The sequence below is a fragment of the Salminus brasiliensis genome, chromosome 19 (assembly GCF_030463535.1).
Source record: "Salminus brasiliensis chromosome 19, fSalBra1.hap2, whole genome shotgun sequence".
In the NCBI taxonomy this organism is placed as follows: domain Eukaryota; kingdom Metazoa; phylum Chordata; class Actinopteri; order Characiformes; family Bryconidae; genus Salminus; species Salminus brasiliensis.
In genome coordinates, this window is record NC_132896.1 from 7,153,150 (window position 1) to 7,167,968 (window position 14,819).

Consider the following 14,819-nt stretch of genomic DNA (forward strand, 5'->3'; position numbering starts at 1 on the left):
TGCCTAGCGTATTTATTAAACATACACTACCAACGTAGACTGAAAAGCAATAAGCATAGAGATCCACTGATCAGTTTTTCTTCATTACGATGGCTCTTTTTTCAGAAATTAGGCTACAGTGTGTGTAACCTTAGGACAGACTAGGGTGTTATATTTGATTATTGAGGCGTAAAGCAGCCTAATCCACCCTGATTGTTTGGGATTCTGGTAAACACGGCCTTAGCCAACTCATTATTGTGCCTGAGGGTGTACTCAGGTTTCAACAAGGAGTTTGGGTTTCCTTCTGTTTTGATAGCATGATAGCATCATCACCTCTTACACAGTCATTGCAGAGATATGTGTGTGTGGTAGTGAGATGGGTTGCCTTTGTTCTGGACTCAGGGACCTTCGCGCAATCGCAAATCACCCAGCCGGCCACATCATCCAAAACTATTGTCTGCCTTCTTCAGAAAGGAGTCTTCTGTAAGGCATGCTTTGTGTTTACTCTTCTTGCCTTCAGGTCAGTCACAGAGTTGCTGCGCATGTGTAATGAGAGAGAAAGCTGCACATACACGCTTAAGGTATGATATTAAACAAATTAACGTCACAAAGCTCTACGATTATTAACCTGAGACATTTTTCTCCATTTTTATTTTTCCCCATTATTTAAGTCCGGTTTCTCTTAACATTGCATGACAATGTCTTGATAAATGGGATCACATGAACTTACATAAGAAGTCATGTATGTTTTTGCTTGTATTTTAAAGTTACTATTTTGGAGATAAATGGTTTTCTCGTGTTGGTTGGAAATTACATGACTGTATCTTATAAGATTGCTCTAGAAATCTAGACCGCCACTGGACAGTTTTTTAGGTCAATAAACCCTCCCATTTGTAACTTCCCTTACCACTAGCAATGCTGCCGACACTAGAAGAGTCAAGACTTTACACGTCTCCTCTGATACATGCAAAGTCAGACACCTCCTCTTTTAGAACTGCTGCCAAGCGGCATTACCAGGCAGGAAAGCACACCCGACATCGCTTTAAGAGTGATGAGAGGAGAGCGCCACCTACCCACTTATCCTAACTACGGTGAATATATATATATATATATATATATATATATATATATATATATATATATATATGATCACGCCCTAGCACCTAGATCAGATGTTTTTGTGTTTTAATGTTCTCTGAAATGATGGTGCTCCATACAAAACTTTTGGGGCTAAGTTGGGGTGGTGATCATCCAACATCCTGACCTCACTAATGGTCTTGTCGCTGAATGCAATCCAACGCTCACAGCATTGCTCCAAAATCTAGTATAAAGTCTTGACAACAATAAATGTGCAGGTGATATTTTTAACCATTCATTGATTCTCATTAGATTTCCATGCTGGAGATCTATGTGGAGAGCCTGATTGATCTCCTGTCTGAGAACCCGGGCAGTGAGGTGGAGATCCGCGCTCAGGGCAGGTCAGTAACCGTACCCGGCCTGACCCAAGTGGAGGTGAAAACGCGAGAAGACGTCATAAACGTCATTGAAACGGGGGGGAAAAACTCCTGCCTCACTTCAGATGAAGCAAATACAGGAAGGTGAGATCACTACTGTTCTCTGGTTACTCCTCCCAAAAGCAAGAGTGCATTTCTCTCAGACCCATTACTGTCAGTAACTGTTGGCCTGCCATTATTTCTGATTGCACTCTTAAAAAAGTAAGGTTCCCAGATGGTTCTCTAGCTTTACATGATGTGGAGGTTCTTCACACTCACACATTTCATTCCCAAAAAGACTGAACGTGGTTCCTCTATGGTACCACTCCAAAGAACCTCATTTTCAGCCTCAGTGTTTGAGAATACACCAAACAGTCCAGCAATTGACTGACTCTTTCTCTTCGCCAGCTCCTGCTCTCATCTCCTCCTCCTTGTTACGGTGGAGTGTACAGAACCAGTGTGTGGAGTGACCACGCGAGGAGTGCTGACCTTGTGTGAGCTGGCCGGCTCTGAGCGCATGTCTAAAACACAAGCCACAGGCCAGCGGCTCACAGAAACAACAGCCATTAACAAGTCTCTGATGACTCTCAGACAGGTGTGCCAAAGAAACCCTCTTCTTCTCTGGATAAAAGTGTGAAGCTTTTCTGAACATTTAGAAGAAATGAAAGTAATGACTTCACTATTTCAAGCAAATATCTGAATTTAAGCAATTTGAGACACCAAAGCCCCAAATCGGTTCTATTTATCAGAAGCTTTGACCCCTTTAAAAGCCTATACCCCCCTGAGTGTTATTACAAACTTCTATTACCAAAGAATAGCCCCACCGGTTTGCACAGAAGTCCCTATAGTTACGGAGTAATACACCTTAGTGTGTGATAAGCCTTCCTGCGTTAAGAGGTTAACACACTGACTGGAGTCCAGGCAGCTATTGTGCACACTGTCATTATAGCAAAAGGGGGACAAACACCAATACTAAGAAATTTTAATCTGCACCTAGAGATTCTACTATTTTCACTATTGGTCTCAAAATGTTAGACCCCACTGCCTATGTATGTGTATACGCCAATCAGCCATGACATTAATACCACCTCCTTACACTTATTGTCCATTTTATGAGTTCCACTAACCACATACTGTCTAGGGAGGGCTTTCAATTAGTGTTAGTGTGGTCAGGATGGTGGATGCTTACCATACCATCCTCAAAAGTATTTGATGGAGCACCAACCATCATCCCGGAGAACACAGTTCTTCCACAGCTCCACAGCTCAATACTGGGGGCTTTATACCCCTCTAGCCCACGCCTGGCATTAGGCAGCATGGTGCCAACAGGTTCATGTGTATCTGAGAGTCCTATTCTATTCTATTTGGAATATTTCTCTACAGGGACTAGACAAGCTGTGTGTGTGTGCATTTGCACATCTGTGTATTTATCTCTATCATCTATCTAACTTTAGTTTTGTGTTTAAGGCAGGTTTATTTATGCTGTGAGACAAGAATTTAAAAGCTCACACACTTCTTAACGTTAAGTGGAAAACAGTGTGAATGAAGATTAATGTGATTTACTTGTTATCCTAAACCTCAGAAAGCGTTCCTGTGGTCCTTCTTCACGCTGTAGGTGTTCAGTGCTCTGAAGAGTAACGCTCTTCACGTGCCTTTCCGGAATTCCAAACTCACTCATGTGCTCCAGCCCTGTCTTAGTGGTGATGCTAAGGTCAGTCGAAGCACTGCTTATGAGATATATAAAACACACACACACGTTATTTAGAATATTCCATGTCCTCCATCATTTATACCTGAATAATGTATGTGCTGATCATTAATCCGTCCGTCCTTCTATGTGACAGGTGTGTGTGTTTGTGCATGTGGGTCCTGACGTGGAAGATGCTGCAGAGACTCTGAACACTCTTACGTTTGGATCGTCCATTCGACAGATCGCTCTGGGCAAAGCACCACAGAACAGAACTCCGGCAAAGACCAGTAAGGCTGAGAAGTTAACTGGACGAGGAACCAGTGAATGGCTCTAACTGCACCTGACTTACAGAGTTAGCTCGGATTTCAAGAGAGGAGATTCTTATATAGGGGATGGATGTATATTTTAGTAAAGCAGAATAACGTCAGGTCATATTTAGCCATTTCTCTTAGAAGTCATGCATCCAAAACATCAATACACACTAAAATGTTCAGTCAAGTCTCATATGGAGATTTGATCGTCATTTGAACAGGATTAAGAGATGGAGGCATTATAACTAAACGGCAAAAGACATTTCCTTAAAAATCATTGATTTGTAAATGTAATTAATACAAATATAATTTTCTTCTAAGGAAAAAATATGTATTACTTTACATGTATTACTAAGTATCTGCTGAATCATGTTTAATTACAGCCAGTGATCAGGTATATGTTTTTATTCTTAATATAAATATTAAGAAACAAAATGTAGACCCTTGAGATATGATTTCAAGGCAGGTCCATCACAGTGCCAGGCCAGAATCAAAAAAGGCTAAATGTGAAGACATGGTGTTTTTAATGTATTAGAAAAGGAGTTGACATAAAATTATTGGAAAGCTTTCTCAGATTTTCTATTGAGGACAATCACTTAAGGGAGGCTCTTTCAGTCTGAATGACTCTAGAGCAGGAGCATACACAAGCTTCCGAGCGAACGTTCTTCTGCAACAGTTTTCCCCAAAATATCCCTGAGGAAAGTCGGACGCTTCGTCAATGTACCTTTTCACACAAGCTCGCCAAAAGTGGTGCTTAGTGAGCACGATATCCGCTCACATTAACATAAATAACACTCCCTTCCTTTCAGTCGGCAGCATCATCAATAGGCTGCTCTGTATAAATGAATCATAGAGCAGTTGCGCAAAAGGCTTCAACATGCATCATAGAGAGCCCTTTCCATTGCAAATGAGCAACCTGCAGGTTTCCACTCTGGCAGCAAAGTCTGCGTAAACGCTGCATGGCAGCTTTAGTTGGGGTCGCCTCGGTCCTTGAGGAGTTTGCTCAGCACGCTGCTCTGCTTTATGGCATTCAGGTTGGAGATGTCTTCAGGAAACACTGGGACGTTACAGCTGCGGTCAGCTCCTTCAGACTCGCTGTCACTGTCCGACAGGGCAGTTAGGAGGGCATCGTTCTCATATGTAGGGAAGTAGTACCTAAATACAGAGGGAGGTACAGACATCAGATCAGTCATAGAGACATTCTTAAACTACTCATTTGTTTAAAGGAAGCTCTCAGACAAATAGATAAATGTAACATCATTACGTCTGTTGTAAACATGACTACCTGCATCCTACAGCAGTAAAAACCCGCTTCTCATTTTTTAAATAAGCGCTTTGTGTGGATTTTGATGGGCACGGGAAGTCAGATCCTTATCACTGGCTTATCATATTTGCAACACTGCCTGGTAGTTATTTCCAGTCACACAAGACCAGGCTCCAATCTCTATGAATGAGGAGAGACCAAAACTTGAAACTGAAGGTCAAACATATTCTAATTCACTGATCAAATCTGACAAAAATAAACATTTGACAAAGCATTTGGTTCAAATATGCATCAAATACTGATTTTCGGTTTTCGGTTTGAAGAGCAAGAATTTATCTGTAGACGTTGAGATGTTGAGCATTTCGAGAACTCCTATTCATATTTCAACCAGTGACTGATCTCCTCATTTAGATTGTCTCTGCCCAAATATGCCAAATATCTTGTATTTATTTATTAGTCTTTACATTGCTTTTTTGCAGCCTAAAAGCTTATTTCAATCAAACTGATAAACTTTTTGTGTTAAAAAAAAGTTTATCATGAGGTCAGTTCCAGAAAAAAGGCTGCTGTATTAGTTTAAGTTAATCTATATAAAACTTTGTGTTTGACATGTAAACAAACTGCTTATCCAATCGCTTATCCCAGCTCAACCGAAAACATTGACATTTATTAAATATTACTGATAATTTCCAGTTCCACAGCCTCCACCAACAAATGTCAATTAATCCTGTTGATGGAAGTGTAGCTAAAGACTGTATGATGTATTTAGCCAATGGAAGTGATAGTTTTCACAAAAGCATCTTGTAAATTTCATATTAATTATATAATCATATATCACTGACGCAAGAGAATATTCTGCGTATAGTGCTGACACTCAATAAAAAAAATCAAAATCAATAAATAAATCCTTTGTATTTGTTCCATGCTACTGCTATTATGCATTTTTTTCAATTAGCAGCAAAATGACAATAATAACTTCAGACTTCTACAGTTACAGAGTTGATTAAGAGCTTGCATAAGAGCCTTGTAAGGGGGTCTAGCATTTAGAAAGCACTGAATTATTGAATGTAATGATTAATAAATAAGCTTAACAACTTTTTACACTCTACTGTGGTGTGACGGTGTAAGGTGATATATGCAGACAACACACACTGGCACACAAAAACACAGTAACTGAGGTACAGTAAAATGATTACTTCATATTATCTTTGGATGCTGCTTGAATGGACAGTAGATTCAGGCCAAAGCTGATTCCAAATAATAATAATCCACAAAAAGTATATGTCTAAATCTACACTTACTGTGGTTGGTCCCAGTGAGACACCTCTGGAAGCTGCATCACATGACCTGCCTCCATTATGTGCTTCACCACTTCCTCCCTGGCTTTGAACTTCTTTTGGCAGCCATAGCAGCGGCACTGGTGGAGCTCACGGCGGATGTAGTTCACCAGTTTGACTTGTTGGTAAAACTTCAGATCTGAGGTCATTATTAGCATATATTATACAATTAAAATTAGTCTGAACAATTAATTGTAATATTATTATTAATGAGGAGGATCCAATTCTGTAAGGTCCTCGAATTAAGTGTATCAAAGGTTAAGCTCTACTTACTGAGGTCTGTTTTTAATTTGTGGAGGTCAAATTCATGATCTTTCTGTAACAAATAAAAACAAACAAACACACATGTACGGCAAAATGGTGACTTCTACCTTTGTATGCTGCGTGAATGGACAGAGGATCCAGGCCAAACATGATTCTAAATAATATTAATCCAGTACATCTACAGTAATATATATACCAGTCCACCATGTTTGCTCCTTGACATTCTGATTCCTGGCTGTGTCACATTTATAATATATAATGATACTCAGTGGGAATCTGACCTGCATATGTGTGTAGATCTTCTCCATAGTTTCCTCCTGCTGCTCACAGAACAGACACACTGCACACACCGGGTGAGCCTGCCAGTCCGACCAGTCACTGTATTCACCACAGAGCAAAGGATAAAGATCATGTAGGGGCTGTTGAGGATTTAAAACACTTAAAGAACGCAAACATAGATTGTCAAATAGAGATAGTGTCAAGGAGTGGCAGGAGTGCCAATTCCCTAGTCTGAGACACAGCCGTTTAGAATACTGTAAATACTGTAAATCAATGTGTTCAATAAGGTAAGACCAATTTGGTCATTGAAAAATGTCTGAAACGACATTATTTAAGATTTAGCATTTCTTGTTATTCATGCACAAAAAAAATGATAAAGCATGAAAAATTATTGTATGCAAAAGTTTGCCCCAGTGAAAGGTAAGTACACTTTTTTCTGAATTTAACATTTTAGCATATTGGAAAAAATAAAATGACATGTACAAAGGTTATGGCACATTTTATATGTTATATTCAGCAAATGAATGTTTGACAGAGGCTCTTACTCATCCTCCTCCTCCAGCAGCTCTCTGTCATCCTCAGACTGCACCTCCTCCCAGGTCTTCCCCAGCTCCTGCTCCAATCACAGCTCACATCACTAACTCTGTGCGCTACTATTTACCTGTTTTATTTATATTTCCAGCCTGGTCTAAATAAAACAGAATGATGGTCCTTAAAGCAATAGTTTAGCAAAAAGTCTGATGACCCTGATTGACCATTAACAGTCTGCCAAAGACGTGTTAATATCAGTATATTATGCTTCTTTAATTTAGGACGGGAGATGCCAGGCTAATATCACTAACAAACGTAGGATTTAGACTGTCGCCAATCTGAACTCTGTAAACACACAACCAAGTCTCCATTTATTTGCTTCTAAAATCTTTCGACAAGCTAAATAAAAAAAGTTATTGTAAATGATTTACTAAAATGGCAAGGATAGACCTTATTAAACATTTAAACTAAATCTGGAACCATGTTACCATCCACACAACGTCCTGCTTTGTACTACTATCCTACTTTCAAACTGGACCACAGTGTGTAGAGTAATACCTCTTATTGTGAGATAAAAGATCTACTTACTCAAAATTACTGTCCCACCATTCAGCCTTGTATGGTCATTCATACTGTCGCCGTTTACACTTGGCCACCTGGGTTTCAGGATTATATCTGGATCAGGCCAAGCCACATAAAAAATTTTGAACGCACCCAAGACTTATTTAAACCAATCTGAAACCAATCCGACCACTCAAACCACTTCAGAGAGTGGTCCGAGGCCCTGTACACACCTGGTCACTTCATGTGACCAGTATCTAGATCGTATCTTAAGAAGATTTTAGCCACTTGGCAGTCAAATACGTCACCGGTCAGTCAGGCTGACATCCGATCACTGTGTGGGACGGAATATGCAAATCCACTTGTCATGCAGCTATTGGTGATCTGGGTTGTACTGGGAGGGTTTTTTTTCCATTGTTGAATGCGTCTTAGAGACAGATGGGTTTACACTGCTATAACATGTGGCTCAAATGTGTCTCAGACTACCTCCTGAAGTGGTTTGAGTGATCGGATTTGTATCTGGCCTTGGTGTGTTTACACTTGGCCTTATCCAGCTAAAATCCTGGACAATAATAGGCGTGTAAATGCATCCGTCTCTCCAAAACCCTTCCAAGTACAACCGAAACACCAGTAATATTTTCAGCACAACGAGTGAATTTGCACATTCTGTCCCACACAGCTGTCATATCAGTCTGACCAACTGGTGATGCATTTGACTACCCAGTGTAAACACATGTGGCTAAAATCTCATCAAGATACAATCAAGAAACTAGTCGCATGAAGTGACCAGGTGTAACTAGGCTCTTAACTATGGTGATGTGTCTGCGTCAAACTAATGATGGTGTGAGCCCTCTTTAAGAGAGGGACTGAGAGACGTTTCAAAGCGAGACAAGATTAGGGACAGCCCAAGTCCAGTGTTTGTAAGCAATGTTAGCCTAGCATCTCCGGTTGTAAACTAAAGACACACGGCAGAGATCAAACATCTTGGCTGATCAACTAAATCTGGAGTCAGTGATCAATCACGTTCACTTGATTTTTCTCTGAACTGTTCCTATAAGTGATCTTTCCCAACAGAGACTGGAATTGAATACCTGTGATACAAAAACATACCAAGTAATTGATGACGTAGAAGCGATCGTAGTCGTGATTGTTGGCATTTATCCTCCTGTGTTGCTTTTTCCGCATGTGATCTTTTAAGGTTGTCTTGTCTCTAAAGGTTTTCTCACAGTAAAGACACTGCATGCTGTCAAAATAAACCAAAAAAAACTAAACAATTTTATTCAAACTAACACTTTGTAGAAGCAGCTTTTCACGACAGCCACCAAGAGAGGGCGCTGTACTCAATGTTTCCTTTTCTTTCCATTGGAAAGCGCACAGAAACCTAATAAGATCTACTGTATCTCTGCAGTAATCTGGGGTTGTGTGCTCAGTGCCTGAAGGCTTACTTGTCCAGCTTCCTCTCCAGCGTGTCGAGGAACTCTGTGCAGTAGACGATGTTGTCAGGCAGGCCGATGCTGAAAGAGTGCTCTCTGGCCATGTGATTGAGCAGCAAGGACCTACAGCAGGGAAGGAATGCACAAATACGTCTCTAGCTTTACCAGTCGCTGTAATAATTAAAATATTTAAAACAAGATAACAGGTTTATCTATACAGTGCTTTGACAGGAAAATGGGAACTGTGTGAGGTAGGCAGCAAGCAGGAGGCATCCAACAGCAGTTCTCACCTGTTTCCGATAAATTCCTCAGTACAGAACATGCAGGTACGCTGAAAACCATCGTCATCTCTTTCCCTCTGCTGCTGTTCAAGAACCTCCTCCTTTTCAACACACATTAATAATAAAACTAGTCAAGCACAAAATGCCAACATACATAATATGTACATATTAAAAATAGATGCTTTATTAAGGTACATGTATTCTGTAACGTTACATTTTATGCAATTTGTGTTAAATTTAAACCTATTCAATTCTTCAGCAACAGCAAGATGGTGTAAAGGTGAGTATTCCTGAAAAGCTGGTGTTGTTTATACACAAAATTACATCATAAACAACAACCACCAATATAATCTTCATTAACATACAGGTCAGAATAAATTTGTATAATTAAACGAAATCAGCGACTGAAGTTTCGTCTGCGTATCGGCGCGAATGCCTAAGGAAGGTCACAGTAGCGCTGTTCAACAGCTGGCCGCCGCGCTGCGGTACAGGCTGCAGAGGTGAGGGGAATACTGGTTGCCTAGCAACCACTATCGCAGATTTTCCCAGAGATGTGTGCGAGATGATGATGTTGACTCATTATATCCCACAGAAATAATCTTAGAGGCAGCCCAGGCTCCTCGGCATGTTCTTTATTAATAATTCTCATAAGACTCACCGGTCACATCGTATTTACAGAATGCATGATCAAATATCACATCAGATTTGTGTGTGTGTGTTTCTTTTTTTTAATAAAAAAATATTTACCTAAGATTTGGCTAATTTACCTTTATTTTAATATATATCTGGTTTTTATTTCTATTTTAGTTGACTTTCAATATGCCAAAAATATGTAAATAAAATGGACATGAGTAGAAAGCCATTGAGACTCCCACTGCTTTCTCAGCCAACCATGGGTGCCAATCTCAAGTCTCTGTGTAACGCGGTCAGCGAGTCTCACACTGGGCTAGGAGGGTGTTTGGGTCAGTGGGTTGAGGCTGAGTGACTACACACCAGTCGTTTCTGCTGTAGCTGCTCCCGAAGGATGCGGTCCTCTGGCAGAACATCACACAGGAGGAAGTAGTTCTCCTGCAGCTCTATAAAAAAAACAACAACAACAAAGGCAGAAAATGAGCGTAAAATGTAAGCAGCTTAGGATGCAGATAATGTAAGCAGATAAGGATGCCGCCGTGTATTAACAGCCTAGTAAACGTATACACACACTATATGGACAAACGCACCTACTCGTTTTTTGCTTCTTTCATTTATTATCCTGCATTTGTCAGAGTCTTGATTCCACTGAATTCCAGAGAACACACTTCCACTGCTCCACAGCTCAATGCTGGGGGTTTTTAAACCCCTCTATCCCACACCTGGCATTAGGCAGCATGGAGCCAACATGTTCATGTTTATTTGCTCCAGAGAGTCCTATTCTATTGGCAATACCTCTCCACAGGGACTAGACAAGTTATGTCATCTGTGTCAGCAGTGGGTGCAGTCTAAAGCAGTTGAATGCATTAATTAGAAGGGATGTCCACAAACATTTGGGTATTTAGTGTTTATGCTTTGCATTTATGATCGCAGGTACAGTAGGTGTGACTAAATGAGGACAAGAAAATCTGGGTTTCTGACCTCCTGACCACATCAAAATTTCTCCTAGAGTTTAAATCAATTCTAGAGTTTAAATTTGTCTTTTATAGTTGTTTTAGTTTGTTTAAGCCTTTTAAAATAACATAAAATGATGCAAAAAGGTGAATGGAGGAACCATTTTGACAGTAGTGGAACACAGGAAATCATTTTTGACCCAGAATTACACATGAATGTTTATGTTGCTAAATAAAAAAGAAAAAAAAGACCTAATTAGCCTGATTTGATTCTCTTCATGCACTTAATGGACATGGCTTGAAACTCACTCACTCACGTATAGCAATGTGAAGATGCGCCACAGGGGGGCGCTGTTATTACTCAACTAGCTTTTGGTGCTTTACATTAAAAACACTGTGTTCTTATTAGTCAGTGTAAAATGCCTAAGAAATAAATAAATAAGTCTTTTGTACCAGTGGGTCCTTCAGAGTTGGTCTTGATGACACTGCAGAAGTCTGTGATGGGCTGCTCTGCAAACCTTTTCCTCCAGTATAGCGTGTACCTGTATCATGAGTAAGGCACTGAATTACATCTTTAAATCTAACAGTGGGGATAATACACAGCCTCTGTCACTATTTATTAGCTATTAACAACTTCTATGCGTAGAAGTAAGGTCACGTTTCAGACTTAGGGCTTGTTTTAATGTTATTATAAGTGATTATAACAGGAGTGACCAATCATTCTCTTTATTTTACCAATTATGTCACATATGTAAGTTTTTTGCCTTGATGAAAGTACACAGGTTTAACAAATAGCATGCCAAACACACTCAACCAGCACTTCTGACCATTACTAAATGAACGGTATGACGTACGGTAGGTAAGGTATAACTAAAATAATCTACAGGTATAAAAGAAAGGAGCTGAACTCAGGCCAAGATTTCAGAGACACCACAGAGACTTTAATCAGAGACATACTTTGGAAAGTCAGCGATGAGTTTGATGTCAGCGATGACCAGTTTGTGGTCCAGAACCATGTGCTTCAGGAGCCCATCCTTGTCAGACATTGGAGCCAAGTGTGAGCACAGCACGCAGCTCACCAGACAGGCATCATTGGAGGAGGCATGGCTAACACTAGAGCTCAGCTGCTCGGGAAAGCACAGCGGCTCCAAAATACAGTCCTGCCCACCTAGAGGAAGAAAGAGACAGTGAGAGTGTGGAGAATTACAGGCAGCAACACATCTGTTATATATATATATATATTCTATGTACTATATTGCGTGTACACCGATGAGAGACGCACAATGATTCACTATATGTCCAAATATCTGTGGACACCCAATCTAATGAATGCATTTAGCTACTTTAAATTGCTGACCCAGATGTGCACTAACACCAGCTCCCAGAAACACACAGCTTGTCTAGTCCCTGTAAAGAAATACTGCCAATACATTAGACTATCGAGAGAAGATAAACATGAACCTATTGGCACCATGCCTAATGCTAGGCGTGGGCTTGAGAGGTATAAAGCCTCCCAGCTTTCAGCTGTGGAGCAGTGGAACTGCTGTGTTCTCTGGATTGATGGTGCTCCATCCAATTCTTCTAGGATGAGGTGGGGTGGTGAGTATCCAGCATCCTGACCTCACTAATGCTCTTGTCGCTAAATGCAATCAAATCCTTACAGCAATGCTCCAAAATGTAGCAGAAAGCCTTCCCTTGGCAGTAGAGACAGTTACTCAGGATGGAAGGATAAATTATTTTTTTAATACCCTTGATTTTGTGGAAAGACATAAATTAGCAGGTGTCCCAATACTTTTGTCCATGTAGCGTATCTGAATAATCCAAATAGCGTATACAAAAAATACCGGATAACGGAATAGACCCACAATTGAATTACATTCAATTACACCCCATTTGAAAACACATCACACCTCTGACAAACGGTCTCCACTGCAGCATACAGCATGAACATCACCCGTCCACAAAGCAGCCCCGTGATTCATGTATGATTCAAAACATGACTCACACACACGTGACATCACCCTCTTCTCAAACAACCTGTCACAGGCTCTGCTGTAATTGCACTTCACCATTCCTCTCTCTCTCTCCAGACTGTGCCTCAGCCCTGACCAGCAGAGATGATTCATCTACAGAGAATAAAGCCCTGCTGCTCTCACTGCTCGTACTACCAGCTCCACATGCTCTCAATGAGGGGAGTGGAGTGGAGCAGGGGGCTGCACACTGGGTCACAACCTGAACACCCCCGTCCCACCCACTCCTGCACTCTCATTCATACACACACTGCTCATATTCACGCTACTCTTACTCCTCACATTCACTCTTCCACCGCTCTTTACACACTACTCGTACCCCTACTAATGTCCTCTCCCCCACTCACTCGCCTTTTATTCAATCCTACACTCACTCTCACACACCTTATATTCACTCCTACATTCACTTATAATTATATTAACTGCTATATTTACCTACAAATATTATATTCACTCCTACATTCATTTACTATTATATTTACTCCTTATATTCACTCCTACATTCTCTCACAGCTTATATTCACTCCTACATTCACCCACACCTCATATTCACTAATTATATTCACTCCTACATTCACTCACACTTTATATTCACTAATATATTCACTAATTATATTCACTCCTACATTCACTCACACCTCATTTTCACTAATTATATTCACTCCTACATTCACTCACACTTTATATTCACTAATATATTCACTCCTACATTCTCTCACAGCTTATATTCACTAATTATATTCACTCCTACATTCACCCACACCTCATATTCACTAATTATATTCACTCCTACATTCACTCACACTTTATATTCACTAATATATTCACTAATTATATTCACTCCTACATTCACTCACACCTCATATTCACTAATTATATTCACTCCTACATTCACTCACACTTTATATTCACTAATATATTCACTCCTACATTCACTCACACCTTATATTCACTAATTATATTCACTCCTACATTCACTCACACCTCATATTCACTAATTATATTCACTCCTACATTCGCTTACAATTATATGCACTCCTAAATTTACTTAAATATTATATTCCCTCCTACATTCATTTACTATTATATTTACTCATTTTATTCACTCCTACATTCCCTCACACCTTATATTCACTCCGACATTAACTCACACTTTATATTCACTAATATATTCACTCCTACATTCACTCACACCTTATATTCATTTATTATTATATTCACTCCTTATAGTCATTTACTATTATATTCACTCCTACATTTAGTCACACCTTAAATTCACTCTTTCATTCACTCACTCCTTATATTCATTCCTACATTAATTCACACACTCAAAATGCATTTACTATTATATTCACGCCTACCTTTACTCACACCTTATATACACTAATTATATTCACTCCTACATTCACTCACACCTCATATTCACTAATTATATTCACTCCTACATTCGCTTACAATTATATTCACTCCTAAATTTACTTACAAATATTATATTCCCTCCTACATTCATTTACTATTATATTTACTCATTTTATTCACTCCTACATTCCCTCACACCTTATATTCATTTATTATTATATTCACTCCTTATAGTCATTTACTATTATATTCACTCCTACATTTAGTCACACCTTAAATTCACTCCTACATTCACTCACTCCTTATTTTCATTCCTACATTAATTCACACACTCAAAATGCATTTACTATTATATTCACGCCTACCTTTACTCACACATTATATACACTCACACCTTATTTTCACTCCTACATTCACTCACACCTTA

General features: G+C 39.7%; 1 protein-coding gene across 1 annotated transcript in view; it reads right to left on the reverse strand.

Moving 5' to 3' along the window:
- Positions 1-3,980: 3,980 nt before the first annotated feature.
- znf277 (zinc finger protein 277) overlaps positions 3,981-14,819 on the reverse strand; it is an 11,938-nt gene continuing 1,099 nt past the window's right edge. The window contains exons 2-12 of the mRNA XM_072663459.1: positions 11,961-12,171; positions 11,457-11,545; positions 10,414-10,496; positions 9,430-9,521; positions 9,152-9,262; positions 8,817-8,949; positions 7,160-7,227; positions 6,617-6,713; positions 6,345-6,387; positions 6,036-6,210; positions 3,981-4,628 (exon numbers count right to left, since the gene is read on the reverse strand). Coding sequence (XP_072519560.1) covers positions 4,442-4,628; positions 6,036-6,210; positions 6,345-6,387; positions 6,617-6,713; positions 7,160-7,227; positions 8,817-8,949; positions 9,152-9,262; positions 9,430-9,521; positions 10,414-10,496; positions 11,457-11,545; positions 11,961-12,171 — 1,289 coding nt within the window. The 3' untranslated portion in view covers positions 3,981-4,441. The remainder of the gene's footprint in view (positions 4,629-6,035; positions 6,211-6,344; positions 6,388-6,616; positions 6,714-7,159; positions 7,228-8,816; positions 8,950-9,151; positions 9,263-9,429; positions 9,522-10,413; positions 10,497-11,456; positions 11,546-11,960; positions 12,172-14,819) is intronic.